Genomic DNA, 16,686 nt, shown 5'->3' with positions numbered 1-16,686 from the left:
ATCACCAAATCTGTCACCATCAGACAAACAGTACTTACAGCTTTCATCTTTGAGAGAGAGGAAAAAAAATCAAGCTCCACTCTTCAGATCCAAAAAATCCACAGGTGTTTCTGTCCATCCTTCCACTGTGAGAAGACAACTCAACACTATGGGTCTGAAAGGATGTGTAGCTGTCAAGAAGCTCTTACTGAGAAAAGAAAACAGATAAAAAAAATTTGTAAAGCAAATAATGAAGCTGTTCGACTTCTCACATAGATGGTCTGACCACCCCGGAGTCCAGACCCCAACATCACTAAATGTGTTTGGGGTTCCTTGGATCGTGAAAAGCAGAAAATGCAGCCAAAGTCGTCTAAGACTAAACTATGGAAGTGTGAAAACAGCTGTATAATTTTAGGCTTTTGTGACTTAATTCTGTGTAAAATCCTTATTTTCTGCTTTTTTCCTGCTGCTGGAAAATTAATAACTTGCACTTAATAGCCGTTTTGAGTGAATATATGAAGGGTGGTCTTTGACTTTTGGACAGCACTATATGTCTGACACAGTCTATTAGTCCACCAGATTATTTTTCTTAGTTTTACATGCATTTTTGTTTTTCATATATTTTTTTATTTTTTACATTATTCACTGCTTTCCTCGCTGATGGTTCCTCCAAGAGCCTCTGTTTGAATTGAATTGTATCTTATGATCACGTGAAGTCACACATACCAAGAACACGCCTTAGGATGCCTTAAGAGAGACAATGTACTATTGATTAATCCATATATGGAGCTTGGAGAAGAACTACTGATCAATTTAGTGGCTGAGGTCATCTGAGCTACAGTCAGTAGGATGGTGTTTTGTGAACCGTTCAGATACAGCTAGTTTGCCTAGAGCAGACTTGCTAATTTACCGTATATGACACATGCTCTGTTTTTTCCCGACTGCAGAGTTCTGCAACGTTTTTCCGAACACAGCCGTGCTCTCAGTCAGCGAGCTCAGTTGTGTTACATAAGCTATCTGCAACCTTGATTTCGGTGCAGTGTTGGAGGTTGTTATTGAAAGAGTAGAGTTTATGAACAGAGCCGTTTGCGACTGCTTATTGGGAACCGACTTCCACAATGGTGCCTGCGCAATCCAGGATTGTACAGCATTTCATCATACCTGGCCATATTGAAGGGAAACTTCAAAGCTGCGCACAAATACTGCAAAAAGAGAGCGTCCTTTTCAAGGAAAGCACTTTGCAACCTCCAGACGCATTTAACCCGAGTTCAAAGTGAGAAAATCTATTTTAAAAACACCCACAATCTTTTATCCAGGGTTGGAAGTCGTCAAGAACAGCATGATTGAGAATGACAAATACTTGTGCTCCCAGTTTGGGTTTGTGATTCTTATTTGACACACATTCCCAATTTTATAGAACAGACGCAACTAACGTTCTGCATAACTCTCCTCCTAGTGCTACTATACTGTTATAGGCCTCTAAAGTTGCTCTCTGTTCTGTGTGTGGAGTCATGCTCATTCGGAATTCGGGGCCTAAGCTGAATTCTGAAAATACAAATATCGCTACATACAAGCTAATATTGCTGTGCACTGAACTATCATAACAAGACTGACAACCTCACCAAAATAAGCCAACATCATTTCAGTGCACAGGAGTGTTAGCTTGCATGTATCCCTTTCCATATCACAACTCCTTAACAACAAGAAAAAAATGACTTTGGGGCATTTTAGTTTACAACAGTGATTTTCAAACTCAGAGAAAAGTGACTTAGACCAGGCATGACGCCAACTACAGATAGACGCATGACTTCAGAGGTTATTTATGGGTCATCCTCCATTAGGAGTGGGAATTCAGGTGGATACATTTTTTAAAAAAATCAATTCTTTCATCCCAAAACTAAATAATCTTAATATGTCCATTAACATCTCCTATGAACATATATGCCAAAAGCAGAGCTTAATTCCAAACATATTTACACGTCACTGGTGTTATATGAATATGGTGTGACGCCAGTGACTGTGACGCCAGAGACATTCTGGTTAAAATTGAGGATTTTGGGTAAATTGGCGGTCAGGTAACCTTGTGCAACTATTTAAAATCAGTAATAAAAACAATATATGGCATTATTTTGACAAAATATTAATTACTCCGAATTTAAATCACATAACACCAGTGACACACAGAAGTTATGTGCTGCCTGATAAACAAAATTATTAATAAATGAATGAAATACAGTGCGTAATTATGGATGCGCCTTCTCATGCCTTGAGATGCTTCCTCTCTGATGAGCCTTGACCCAAAGAAGCAATTGAATAGAGTTGAAAATACTGTGTTAAAATGTAAAATAAGAGTCCTGACAACACCAGTGACCAAAATGTGTGACAAATGAATTTTTAAAATAAAATACATATTGAAATGTAGTATTATGTTGATGATATAAAAAGTAAACCTGAATCTTTTTTTATACAAATTCCTATGTTAAACCTCTTAAAAATATGGTTTCTCGAATGTTGAACACTGGTTTTGTGACGAGCTGTTTTACATATGCAGGGCGACTATGAAACAAAAAAAAAAAGAAAAATCAGAGAAATCATGACGAAAAAATATTATTTAATCAGGGGGGCAACTGTGTAAATGTATCTACCAACTATTGGAGCTGTGCCTAATATTTTAAGCATCTTTTTTTAGCCCTGCAACCCTTGTGACATGGTTTCCCACTCCAAATGGAGAATGACCCTTATGACAGAGTTTAGCTGCTGTTCATCGTGATTTTATGACGGGACCACTGAGATCTTTTCACAATTCACAACTAACAATTAAAATATGAAATATCATTGCTAAAGAAAATTCCTGAAGAAAATGCAGGGTGATTGCGCAGCTTAAGCAGTTGCTAGATGGTTGCTAGGATGCTGCTAATGGTTACTATGGCATTTTAGGTGGTTCCTAAGGTGTTGATAACCATTTGTTATGGTGTCCCAGTTGGTTGCTAGGTGGTTGCTAGGGTTTTGCTAGGTTGCTGCTGTGGTACCCTACGAGGTATTGGTAACGGACTTGTATCATTATGATAAGTTGGGTGCACAAACATCCCCCTCACTCATTCATTCCTACTGGATGATTGTACGAAAACCGTATGTCTGATCAAAAAGCTGTGCACCATTCCCGATCAGACCAACATTCCGGAGCTGGAACGCTGTCAATATCTCAAACACTGTGGGACGAGTTAGTGGAAAGAAAAATGGGAGAAAAATGATAATAATAATAATGCTAATAATACTACTACTACTAATAATAACAATAATAACAACATACCATTGGAGAACAATAATTAGACTGGCAAATTTTAGTTATCAGAATTATAAGCCCATTAAAATCATTATTGACCACAATATTTTCAAATGAATCAGGCCCTAATTGTGAAGTTAATCATGTGAGGTTTTTGCTAATGAGACAATTACAAACTGATTTAAGGTTTTACTTTTTCCTTTACAGTGAAATTACACAGAGAACTGTTAGCAATTCTATGTCAAACCTTAAGCTTGTCATTTCTGAAGTGTTCAAAGTCTCCACTTTGATAAACTGCATTGTTAACGGAGGTTGACTGCTAATGAGATGACCGATTTGATCAAAAGATTAACCGCCTTACATACTAAGGCTTATTATTCAGTAACTACAGGGACTTCCATGCAAACTGGCTGAGCTATTCTTAGTTCTTAGTGTCTAATACATCTTTGGGCCCACTACCGGCCCTGGTCATTTAACGGGTTAACTGAACTGTGAAAGTGCCTAAAACTTGGCTCCGTTTTCTCCACATGCTGACCTTCTCTTTGGCCAAAGGATGCAAATCTTTTTTTTAATCAGCCACTTGCCCAGATTGAAATTAATGACTGCTGTCAGTGGAATATGTATTACATTAAGCCCTGCAGTTATGCACTGCTTTCTCAACTATACCTCTTTTCCCTCCTCTGAGAGTTCCGGAAGTTGAAAAATATTGATGGGTAGTGATAGCAGTTCCAAGCAACAGGACCTCCGGATTAACCTGTGCCAACACTGCACCAAGTTCAGTTACAAGACGCCGCAAAAAACAAGGGAAAAACTGACAAGCACTTCGTTAAGTAGGAGAATGAACTCTACCCAACAATCTCTCTCAGCCTCAGAAGCCAATAACCAGAAAGGTGGGATTTTATTCAGGACTTGAAATAAATATTTTGGGTTGTGCACTTACCAAACACAAACCACACAGAGCCTCTTGTGGTCAGCAAGTATGCTGAGAATTATCTCTTGTTCCCTTCCTCTTCACCAGATGTCCACCCACTGGTGTGCATAAGTAGAATGTTGGACTGTATCCAATGCTCTGCAGGGGTCCTGCTGCAATACATGCACATCCCAGCATCCTGTGGTTAGAAATTTTACAGGATTAATTTAGTCCTGCCATAAGCAGCTGATGAAATGCAGGTTGACGTGTGAATGTTGGGTAGAGTGTGGATATCTTTCCACTTTTTCTAATGCTACTACTGCGTTCAGTTACTGCCATAAGAGTGTAATCATGAAGTATGGCGATGAATCCAGATGGTATGGGACTCCATCTATAGTTATGGGTGCAGCTGTGGAGTTTGGCAGCTGGAGCTCTGCTGGCAGCCCACAGGAGCAAGTAGACGATGCAATGCCGTTCCAGCCACTGCACCCTCTAGCACAGCGTTTAACCATGTCATTTGCTGCTGCAGGAGCGCTGAACTGACGCTAAGCCTGTGCTCACACTCTCCATTTACAGAAGAGTGTGTGTGTGTGTGTGTGTGTGTGTGTGTGTGTGTGTGTGTGTGTGTGTCTCAGCCCTTCAGGATAAAATGTTAAGTATGCCAGGTAATAGGAGCCACAGGGCCTTCTCCATGTGGACAAAATGGCAAAAACAAAATAAAACCATACTAAACAAACAAATAAACAAACAAAAAACCCATCACACTCCCTCAACTGTTAAATCTCCAGTACTGTGCAGAAGCCAGAGACCCTTTCATTTATCTAATTTTCACTCTAAACAGCCATTAACTCGTTTGTTTTTCAGCTTCAGGGAAAAAAAAAAAACACAGAAGCCTTGACAACCAAATATCCAGTCTGTCAATGTTAATGCACGTTTTGCCTTTATTACAGCTTCTATTCTTTTCAGGAGACTTGCTTTCCATTTTTCAAAGAAATCTACAGGGATAGTTTTCCACACCTCCAAAGTTCAATCTTTGAAGTTGGTTGCATTTTTGTTTCTCCCAAAGACAAATTTAGACTCATCAGTCTATAAAACCTTATTCCACATCTCAGATGTGCAGTTTGTGTTCTAGTGCAAATTTTCTTTATCTTCTGGCTATTTTCTTTTCTCAGTAACAGCTTCTTGACAGCTACACATCCTTTCAGACTCATAGTGTTGAGTGAGTACATATCAGTACTCTGACCTTGAACAGTAAGTATCCATCCAAAAAGCGAACCATAAACAAAATAAAGAAAAATATTCTTCATCAATAGATAATTTTATTTAAAATATTATGTTACAATGTTTTATTCTACATGACATTTCCAAAGTTCAGCTTTCACTTGTACTGGTTAGTTGAAATCCATGTTTTAGATATAAAACTATCGTTTACGAATATCAATTGTTAATTTATATCATTAAGCTATATGAAATAAAGCATCACTGCTTGTCATCGATTCCATTTATAAATTAAATCCTTTCCCACCCACACCGGCCCATGACCTAAAAGAGCCTTATTTCAGTAGGCTATACTATCGTAAATAGACTTCATTTAATACCCTTGATTTAGCAGGAAAATATATATATATAAATTAACAATTTCAGTCAGAGGCTACAGTGAATGCTTTGTCAAAACGACATATAAGCAATACATTTACAAGTAAACTGTCGAACAAGGACAAACGCATTTTTGGACTCAACCAGCTCATCACTTAAAACTCTCGAACAGATTTTCCGAAAGACTTGAGCAAAGAAATAAAATCTTGTGTTAAAAGGCTATGAATTAGCAGAATTAGCTTGTTTTTGTTCATTATAATTCTTCATAACAGCTCATCTTGGTCATAAAGGTGTGTATTTCAAGTTCTCTATTTCAGCTGCAGGAGTGAAGCTACTTCATAGTCTTCAAAGTGGGAAAAGACAAAGTAAAAAAAAAAAAAACCCGAACACCACTCGCCTTGCAAATACATTCCGGTACATTCATATTCTTAGACATTTCGGACAAGAAAGTAACACTGACCACAGAAACTAACAGTTCTCATAGCGCTGGTTAACATTACGACACAGTTGCACACGTCTGTTTTTGTAGTTTTTTTTTTTTGTGTTTGTTTTTGGACACTTTAAAATGATAACGTCTGTGTTCTTACGAAATTATGACCACCGACTACAGACACAGCACACCCTTGAGGCAAAAAAGCCCTACTCGCTCTTCTTTTGAGTTACAATAAAAAAATAAAATTAAAAAACGACAACAACATGAACAGGTCTTTGCACTGAATTCTTATCACTGAATGTTTGTGACTCAGCAGTACACACTAATGGAGTTAGTCAGGTTTGTAAATACACAGAGCGCAAAAAAAAGCATGTGTGATATTACGCTGCCAAGGCAACAGCAGGATCTTCTCTGACCCTCCCCACACCGGTCCCCAACCCCACACACACATACATACACATACACACACACACGCACACGCACACACACACAAACACGTACAGCTGATAGGGCTGAATTATCAAGGAACTATTAAGGTTTTTTCACATGGATCGAGTATTCCCTTTAATTTATTAAAAGAATTATGGAGCACACTCACACTCTAAAAGAAAGAGAGAGAGAGAGAGAGAGAGAGAGAGAGAAGGAATGAGGGAGGGAGAGAGAAAAAGACCAAAAGAGTAAAAGAAAGATTGAAAGACACTGATAGAGAGACACACCAAGACAGAGTGAAAGAAAGAACAAAAGAGAGAGAGGGAAAGAAAGAAAGAGAGAAAGAAAGAAAGAAAGAAAGAGAGAAAGAAAGAAAGAAAGAAAGAAAGAAATATAACAACATGTTCATAAACGCCCAGACATCAATTTGTGTTCTGAGGAGGTTCAGACAGCTTCCTGTTCAGCTGAACAGAGTAAAGTTAACATTAATAAAACAGAGCTGGTATATCTTTAACATCCTGCTTTCCTCTTGCTCTCTCCATCCTCCCGCTTAATAGACGAGATGCAGTGCTATGCTCAGAGGGCAAATTACAGAGCCCCAGGGAGTCATTGCTCTGAAGAGCCTGGAAGACCTTTTAACTGTTCAATACAGTTAAAACTCTCTCTCTCTGTCTCACACACACATACACAAAACTGCTCCCTTTTTAAACTGCTAAACATGACCCAATCGCAAACACAAAATTGTTCTCTCCATCTCCCTCCGTTAGACTTTAGATGTGTAAGAAAACTCATTTGTATGTGGTGCTGCTGCCCCCTACAGGAAGACTACAGAACTGCACCTGAACATTAAATGACAACTCCCCACTGCTGACCATCTAAACAACCACTGTGCTACCGAATCCTACCGTTTTATTGCCGGCATTCAAAATTTACAATACCCTCTGCATGGAGTGACATTCACACACCTCATCTGCTTCCCCTTAGGAGCAGACACACACACACACACACACACACACACACACACACACACACACACACACACTCCTCTTACGGTAACTCTCCCATGGTTCAATCTCAGAAGCCTCTAAAGCAGTCTTGCACCTAACCAAAATTTGTTGTCCTTATTGCAAATGGCTGTTACTGAAAATTAACCGAGCGCCTCACAAAAAGAAAGCTAACAAGCACCTTTCCAAGTATTTTCCGACAAGTTTAGCCTGTGTTAGAGTGTTTTAGCCAGCGATGCTAAATCATTAACTACAGTGATGCTATTAAGCGCCTTTGTTCAGAAGAACATGTCTGAATCTAAGAGGACCACTAAGACAAGGTTAAACCTCAAAAATGCTTCAGTGAGCACCAGTCCAGCATTTTCAAAGCTCCATGAGTTTAAATGCTTCCGATCATAGTGTTAATAATCAGTTACTAACTTATACCCCCGTGCCTCAACTCAACAGTTTTAGCCACCCAGCGTTTCTCTTAAATAGCTCCAAAATCCAAACACACGTGCTGGCTCTGATCAGTCACATTAATGTAGTGCCATCAGCAACCAATTAAAAAGTGGTTGCTGGTCACTACACTGTGATGGTGACGAAGCGCCTTTTCTTCGACCGATGGTGGCTCATGCTGCGGTAGCGTCGCCCAACAGGAGAGCAAGAGCCTACTTCAACACCCAATGGTGCTGGAGCCCTCAGGCTGTCCTCTGCATTTCTGCATTTACCGGGTGATGAGGTGAATGTATCTACTGATGACATGAGCGCAGATCCTTTTGATGCTGTCCATTTGTAGCGAATTTGCCTCTAGCTTAGCTATGAGTCTGTGTCGCCATGGTAATAAGGGTTATTCTGAGTTGCCAAGGTGACGTGGCAGGCCTATGGAAACCCCCAGCAGCTGAAAGGAAGCCGTTTGTCCTCGTAGTAACATGGTTGTTATGGCATGGCCGGGGTGTTGCCGTGGTAACATGGTAATTAGGATGGTTTGCTCTACTGTCATGGTACAGCTCAGTTTATGGTGATCTCCAGAGGCCAGGAGAGGGATCCTTAAGAGGTGGCTATCTCGCCCCCTAGGTGGCGCCATCCCTTTTGTTGCTCCAGCGGAGAGAGGTACTCTGAAATGAAAAACATGAAATAAACCTCTTTTAGATGGTTGTCATTACGAGAAGTTTTTCATCCACATAAACAGGTTTATAAGGGCTTAATAATAATAATAATAATAATAATAATAATAATGACGTAAGATGGACTATATATAGTTCTATATATTTCTAACTCTAACTCTGTTGAAGTACAAAAGCATAGTTTCTATTAAGGCTGCAGATTTGTCCATAATAGAAATTATTATCAAAATATAACATAACAGCAAGGATAACTCAAAGCACTTCTACCACTGATATTTAAGTACATTTAAAAGCAAATCCTTCTGGATGTTTGTACTGAAGCACAAAGGGAAATTTTACTATTCCTGAAGTAATCTTTTACCAAGAGTATTTCTAGTATTCTACAGAAACACATTTCTATTTATATGTATGCGCACATATAGGGACATGTGTATGAAAATCATTTTGAGTTTGAGGAAATCAATATCTTCCATGTACCTGATATATGATGTTAACCTTATAAGTTACATTACCTTTGAAAACTGTAGGACAAAATGTTGTAACATACAAAAATCAGGCCATGACAAAAATATTACATGCCATTTAAGCACAATAACCAGTCTCATATTGGCTGTTATGTTAACAGAGATTCAGATGAGGCACAAAATGCACCCAATAAGAAAAAAATAGCTGAAGCTCTTGACTGTGTTGTTTGGAAGCATCATGGCCATATCATTAACATTTTAGGACACAACGCTAAATAAAAACAAAAAAAACTGCTTGCTTAATCAGTGTTCACTCTTAAGGAAGGTGAATATCAGTTTTTGTACTTCATATTTCTCCCAGTGGTCCACTTATGACATTTGTGTGTTTAAATACCAAAAAACATAATTCATTTTACCATAACATTTCCATCCTTTCTTTATCCCTTAAACAGGCTATTTTTGTTACTATGCCTTTAAGACTGATATATGCAAAAGAGCTCTGGTCTGATTGGCTACACTGTACTGTGCCTCATGCAAAAAGCAGTTCTGCCTGAAACACACTGTGTAACTTCAGCGTGAATGGGTAAGGCTAACCTGCCATAGGCTAAAAAGGTGGATTTATGTAAATGCATTGGCTTTCGTGACATCACGGAAACAAATCGAAACAGACTGTTTCTGCAGCTCTTCCCACGTATGGGCTGCACAGACTGTAGAGTAAATTGCATCTTTTGAATCTTTTGCAGTATTTATGTGCTGCATCAAACTCTTATTTCAAAAGTGAGAAAAATGTTCCAAGATATTGGACTTTTAAAATATGCAAATAAACTGAAGAAACATGTGCCACATTCTGAATAATGATTTTCAAGTTTTGGTTAATAGTTTACTTTCAATTAGGGCCATTATTAGAAGCATAAAAGTATTTGACTAAAAGTTCTAATCTAAGAAACAGAATGGTGACGTGAGGAAGTGTTCATCTGCATACTGAGGAAGTGTGAGTTTCATTTGAGAAGACCTTGTTCTCTCTAAAACAGAAATCACACGAAAACATGTGACAGAGCTGATACTTCGCCTCTAGTGAACTTCTTTGTCTGTGTTTGTGCTTCTACATGCACACTTTCACAGTATGAAAGAAATGCAGTGTGTAGCCCTTAAGAGTTTGAGAAGCATGCATGTGTGTAGAACGTTTAACTTGGCAGAAACGTACCATTGTTGCTGCAGTTCTTGTTGTCCTTGTCTGAAGCCTCCTCTTCCACCTTACACATTTCAGAGAGAAACAGAAGAAGTTAAACAAATGATAAGGATGCTCCAAGACTGTGAAAGTGCATTATATAGAGGCTCACCTCTTTTCGCCACTTGAGCTCACAGAAAATCCTCTCAAAGCACTCATGCATGTAGTTAAACTGAGAAGAGAAAAAAAACAGAGTTAATAGTAATGGCTTTCAATTAGACATACAATGAATTATTTGGTAGTAGAAGCTGTTACTTCATGACCTAAACAGTCCACTACATAGGTAGCAGGGAGTCATGTGAGATTCAGTTTTGATGTATTTACTATTATTTTAATTTAAGAAATAAAATACATAAATAAATGCTTAAAAAGAAACCTTTTCTATGGGCTTTTGACTGATGATGTGGCTCACAAAATAAAAGTATTCTGCATTTCTCTGGGTGGTTAAGTCTCCCACACAATACACAGCTTTAAATGTCAGTCAAGGAGAGGGCTCGTGTGCACATGTATGTATGTACACAAGGAGCACTTACATAAGGAGTGAAGATTTTGACCCAGCGAGGTTTTTTCTCCCCTCTTGCATACTCAAAGCAAAACGCCATGCCCTCCTCATCAGTGTCCCACCTCTGCATCTCCGGCCATTCGAAGGCTATAACCTGATTCTGTAGAATTTTAAGAATTCCACACAAACACATACACACAAAATAGATTTTAAGGGTTAAGAACATGGACATAAACCTAAATACACTTAATGCTGAAGCCTCAAAATATGTTTGTGAAGGTGTATTAAGAACCCTCAAAAATGCCCAAGCACACAGACCTCCAGTGTGCCATCTTCAGTGCAAGCGTGCAGTTTGAAGTGGTGGATACTGATGGCGGTGATCACGTGACCTTTCCTCCGCGAATCACATGAGCAGTGAGGGAACATGACTTCATTATAGCCCTCGCACGTGCGCAGCAGACTCAGGTACTGAGAGGAAAAAAAAGCAGAATAGCATATCAAGTCTTCTTGGTGCAACTTCAATTTGAGTTACTTAATTTTTTTTTATTAAAAAAAACAACCGCAGTGACACTGACGTTGTGGTGGTGGGTTTGTGTGTGTTGCGCTGGTACGAGTGGACTAGACACAGCGGTGCTGCTGGGGTTTTTAAACACTGTGTCCACTCACTGTCCACTCTATTAGATACTTCTTCCTTGTTGGTCCACCTTGTAGATGTAAAGTCAGATACAACAGTTTATCTGTTGTTACACAGTTTGTGCTAGTCATCCTCTAGTCCAGGGGTCGGCCATCCAAATGTTAAGCAGAGCCCTTTTGTCCTTTCAATAAAAATTAAACCATTTTGGGAGCCACAACATTTTATGTCCATTTCACCATCCTGGCTGTAAATATGTCTCCGTATGTGCCAATGTACTGGTAAAATATTATATAAACGAAAATGCAGACTTACTTTGCTCTGCTTTAAGCATTAACTCAGATATAGCTGCTTTTCTTGCATATTCGGCAGGAAACTCTTCCGCAAAAGTAGAACAGTTTCTTGTAAAATGTCGCTCATGATACGCTTTTTACGAGGCTTTAGTCAGCTTCTCATTCACCAGCTTCTTGTTCGGATTTTCCCATTCCACCACAAATGGCGCCAGAATGCAACTGCTACACCATTTAAGGTGGAACGGGAGAATTTGAACAAGAAACTGACTTAAGCTTCACAACTTTTTAGTGGTTGACAGCTTCACCTTGCAGATCAAGTGGGAAACCAGCTGAGTGCTTATAAACACAAATAAGTCCATTCTGCTCCAAATTATCGTTCGTCTTAAATCTTTCTTTTTGCCTTTTCGTTAGCTAGTCTGCATTGTCTGCATTGCTGTGGTGATCAACAGTCTGCGCGCCAACCTCCAGGGTAAAAGGCCGGTGAATTAGCAGTTATGCATTAACTCTGGCACTTTATTTATATATATAAATATTTGCATAAATACACTATACTGCCAAAAGTATTCGCTTGTCTGCGTTCACACGCATATGAACTTGAGTGACGTCCCATTCTTAATCCATAGGGTTTAATATGATGTCGGCCCACCCATTGCAGCTATAACAGCTTCAACTCTTCTGGGAAGGCTTTCCACAAGGTTTAGGAGTGTGTTTATGGGAATTTTTGACCATTCTTCCAGAAGCGCATTTGTGAGGTCAGACACTGATGTTGGACGAGAAGGCCCGGCTCGCAGTCTCCGCTCTAATTCATCCCAAAGGTGTTCTATCGGGTTGAGGTCAGGACTGTGCAGGCCAGTCAAGTTCTTCCACACCAAACTTGCTCATCCATGTCTTTATGGACCTTGCTTTGTACACTGGTGCGCAGTATGTTGGAACAGGAAGGGGCCATCCTCAAACTGTTCCCACAAAGAAATTGTCCAAAATCTCTTGGTCTGCTGAAGCATTAAGAGTTCCATTCACTGGAACTAAGTGGCGGCGCTTTACACCACTGCATTCGACGCTTTGCATTGCCCTTGGTGATATAAGGCTTGGATGCAGCTGCTCAGCCACGGAAACCCATTCCATGAAGCTCTCTACTCACAGTTCTTGAGCTAATCTGAAGGCCACATGAAATTTGGAGGTCTGTAGCGATTGACTGTGCAGAAAGTTGGCGACCTCTGCACACTATGAGCCTCAGCATCCGCTGACCCCGCTCTGTCATTTTACGTGGCCTACCACTTTGTGGCTGAGCTGCTGTTGTCCCCAATTGCTTCCACTTTGTTATAATACCACAGACAATTGACTGGAATATTTAGTAGCGAGGAAATTTCACGACTGGACCTGTTGCACAGGTGGCATCCTATCACAGTACCACGCTGGAATTCACTGAGCTCCTGAGAGCGACCCATTCTTTCACAAATGTTTGTAGAAGCAGTCTGCGTGCCTAGGTGCTTGGTTTTATACACCTGTGGCCATGGAAGTGTTTGGAACACCTGAATTCAATGATTTAGATGGGTGAGTGAATACTTTTGGCAATATAGTGTACATATACATACATATATACATATACACACACACACACACACATACACACACATATATATATATATATATATATATATATATATATATATGCAATGCATAATGTCACTTACAACAACAACAACAACAATGACAACGTCATCGGTATCTGCTATTACTGGCCAACTGATATTTAGGGCAGTCTGATTTGAGATCGACATCTCTACCCAAACCCCCCAGCAACAGAGCTTAATGGCAGTCCAGTAGGACAAAGGTCTTCTTGGGATAGCAGAGAAGGTGGGGATAGTAGGGCAGAACAGGAAGAAGAGGGAACAGAGAGGGAAGAGACTTACTGTGGCCATCTTTCTCTGCTCTGCTAGCTTCTGAAGTTGATAGGACTTATCCTCCGCTTTGATGAATCCCTTCTTCACATCATCCTGGGCCTGGGACAAAGAGGAACAGAAACGGAATAAGAAGGGAATGAAAAGAAGAAACGAGAACAAGGGGTGGGAGGCAGATTAAAAAAAAAAAAAAGCTAGCATCTGCGGTCTTACGGACCTACAGACTTGTGCACAGCTTTACCCTTTTGTCAATAAACTATTTTACCTCGTTTTTAATGTTGTGAATGCAAATACGTATTTTGTAAAGAAAATTCCTGTGATCAAGAAAAATAGGAAAAAAAAATCTAAAAACAGCTTGCCATGGTAATTTGAATTTCAGCATGTCAATTTAATTTTTAATTGTAATAAAAAAAAATACGTGTTAAACTTTGAAAACATTTGAAAAAAGGCTATTATATTATTATTATTATCAACATTCTTCTTCTTCTTATTATTATTATTAATAATATGAAGGAATTATTTCATTGAGAAATCAAATTTTACACATTAAGATGTAAATCCTACAATAAAAAGTTGTTTTTTACAATTTAGTAAAAGTTAAGTAAAAACATTTTCTGATAAAGAAATTTTATTCCTTGATTTAAAACAATGTACTATTAATTGTCAGCGCTTCTTCCCTTAAAATTCGTAGCTTCTTTTTTCATTTCTTTAGTTTTGTTTCCAGACATTGGTGAAAAGCTGCATCAAAAGACACCGGCACGGTAATCACTGGCATGGTCATTTTATGAATAGCTCTTATTTACCTTGATGATGGTGCGCTGTTACCACCAAGTTTTATGAATCTGGCCCAATGTTTATACTAGAAATATGTTTTGATATTGCTGGCACAAACTCTTAATTTTGGCCACAAGATTCATTGGCTTGGTGGCCTGAATGGCCCCAGTGCAATTTTTTTTTTTTTCACCTACCCTTGGAAATTAATATCATATTGTATATGATATACCTCAGATTACAAGATCAGCAACCCTGAGCTGCTAGGGACAGTGCTGAATGAACTCTGAACTGATCTGGTGTCCAACTCGTCGGCGACCGAGGCATAATCTAATCTGGGATCAGTGAAACTGACCTGGTGGAAGCAGTAGTGCAGAGCCAAGGGGTTATCCCGCAGCAGCTCGTGCTCCTGGGTACTGAAGAGCCACTTGCGCAGGGCCAGGCAGGTCCCCGGCACTGCAGAGGTGTAGTTCTGCACGTACAGCTTATGAGGGAACTCATTGGGAGCCAACTTACGAACTGAAAGAAACCGAAAAAGATTCAGGAAAATCAGCAAGTAAACTAAACAGAACCAAAACCATAAAGTCCATGTGACTCAGCATGTTATCACAACACTAACTTCTGCCCAAAGCCTTTCTACGTCCCAGAGTTAGGGATGAGATTGCTGAAACGTTAATATATGGGTCATTCCATACCAACTCGCATAGCCCTCCCAGTTCAAGTCACGGATTTTCTTAAAAAAAATAATTATGTGAAAACTTCTATTAAATTCATGGGACCTTTAAAAATAATAATCGCTCTACTCACAAAAGCCACACCACTGTCGGATGTCCTCATACCTAACAACCCACCCTTGGCATAAGACAACACGGTGCACCATGACCATTACAATGGTACTCAGCAATACTAACATCATCAAAAACAAAGATGCATTCATGAGCACTTCGGGCAGTGGTGAGGCTTAGAGTGCACATACAAAGAATTACAAAAATGAAAAGGGCCAAACTTTAAAAATTCATAACTTAAAAGCACTTGGAGTAGAGCTGTAGGATTTCCCTCTTATGATTCTAGGAGGACTGAAGTCATGGCTCAGCAGGTCCATATGGTACCACAGAGCTTTTCAAATAATCAGGCAAAGATTATGGAAAAAACATGATGGAAACACTCTACGCTGCCCCTGTTGATTCAAAATCAGTTGTGTAAGCACTTTTAAAGTGAGATCAAGGTGTTGTATTTGACATTCAAAACTGAGCAGAAACCTTACTAAAGGCCTCTGCAGACTCACTTCCTCTCTGAGCAGCAGTTTCTGTGTGTGTAGGACTGAAAGTTACTGTATATATATATATATATATCCGTCCTCCAGCTGAATCAGGAAACCACAAAAATACCACACTTGACTTGCACAAAAACACAAGAATTCTTAGGCACCTATTTAAAATGTTTAAAAGCATTTATCTTGACAGCAATTGTTTTTGCTTGTAAAAACACCACAACATTTTATCAACAATTTAATTAATTTATTTATTTATTTTATTGATTGATTTTTTTTTTTAACATGATATCTTGTGGGCTGGTAAGAACACAGGTTTGATTCCAGACTTCTCCAGTTAGGAAGGGTTATTTTAAAAATGTATTCTGGTACAGATTACCTATTAAAAATATTATCCAAAACCTAATCTAAAGGCTTACTATGTTAAAGTAATGCAATCTGAATTACTTTCTGTGATGTTTGGATAACTTTTATCAAGTCATATAAAGACAAGTTGAAGAAATTTTTCCACTTAGCACAAGACAAACAGGAGAGCTGCACTGAAGCAATATGAAAAAATATAGGTGACTTGACTGTCTGCTTTACAGCAATCAAAAGGTCAATCTGGTAGAAATCTTCTTTGATGCCACCAAAAATTATCATCTGTGTTCAATCCGCTAAAATGTCTATATTGGTTTATAAGGCTTCATATTAATGCACCACGCTTGGATTTTGATCGTGATGTCATTTGTAGACAGTCTCTTAGCTCTCAGCAGTGATGGCAGTGTACAGAAATCAACAGGTTCTCAAAGTTTACAAAGGCATTAATTTCACATATTACAAATTAACTAAGTTGTCGTAGTTGCAAATAATGATAATTCACATATATTAACATTTTGCACACACCGTT

The 16,686-nt window shown here is 39.0% G+C and overlaps 1 protein-coding gene across 1 annotated transcript in view; it reads right to left on the bottom strand.

The window, feature by feature from the left end:
- Nucleotides 1–6,254: 6,254 nt before the first annotated feature.
- Nucleotides 6,255–16,686, bottom strand: part of snx27a (sorting nexin 27a) — a 28,312-nt gene continuing 17,880 nt past the window's right edge. Inside the window, exons 7-13 of the mRNA XM_036567175.1 lie at nucleotides 14,883–15,046; nucleotides 13,769–13,858; nucleotides 11,253–11,402; nucleotides 10,966–11,094; nucleotides 10,545–10,604; nucleotides 10,409–10,457; nucleotides 6,255–8,731 (exon numbers count right to left, since the gene is read on the bottom strand). Of these exons, the coding sequence (XP_036423068.1) occupies nucleotides 8,664–8,731; nucleotides 10,409–10,457; nucleotides 10,545–10,604; nucleotides 10,966–11,094; nucleotides 11,253–11,402; nucleotides 13,769–13,858; nucleotides 14,883–15,046 (710 nt within the window). The 3' untranslated portion in view covers nucleotides 6,255–8,663. The remainder of the gene's footprint in view (nucleotides 8,732–10,408; nucleotides 10,458–10,544; nucleotides 10,605–10,965; nucleotides 11,095–11,252; nucleotides 11,403–13,768; nucleotides 13,859–14,882; nucleotides 15,047–16,686) is intronic.

Source organism: Colossoma macropomum, unplaced genomic scaffold (assembly GCF_904425465.1).
Source record: "Colossoma macropomum unplaced genomic scaffold, Colossoma_macropomum, whole genome shotgun sequence".
NCBI lineage: Eukaryota > Metazoa > Chordata > Actinopteri > Characiformes > Serrasalmidae > Colossoma > Colossoma macropomum.
This window is presented reverse-complemented; position numbering and strand designations above follow the sequence as displayed.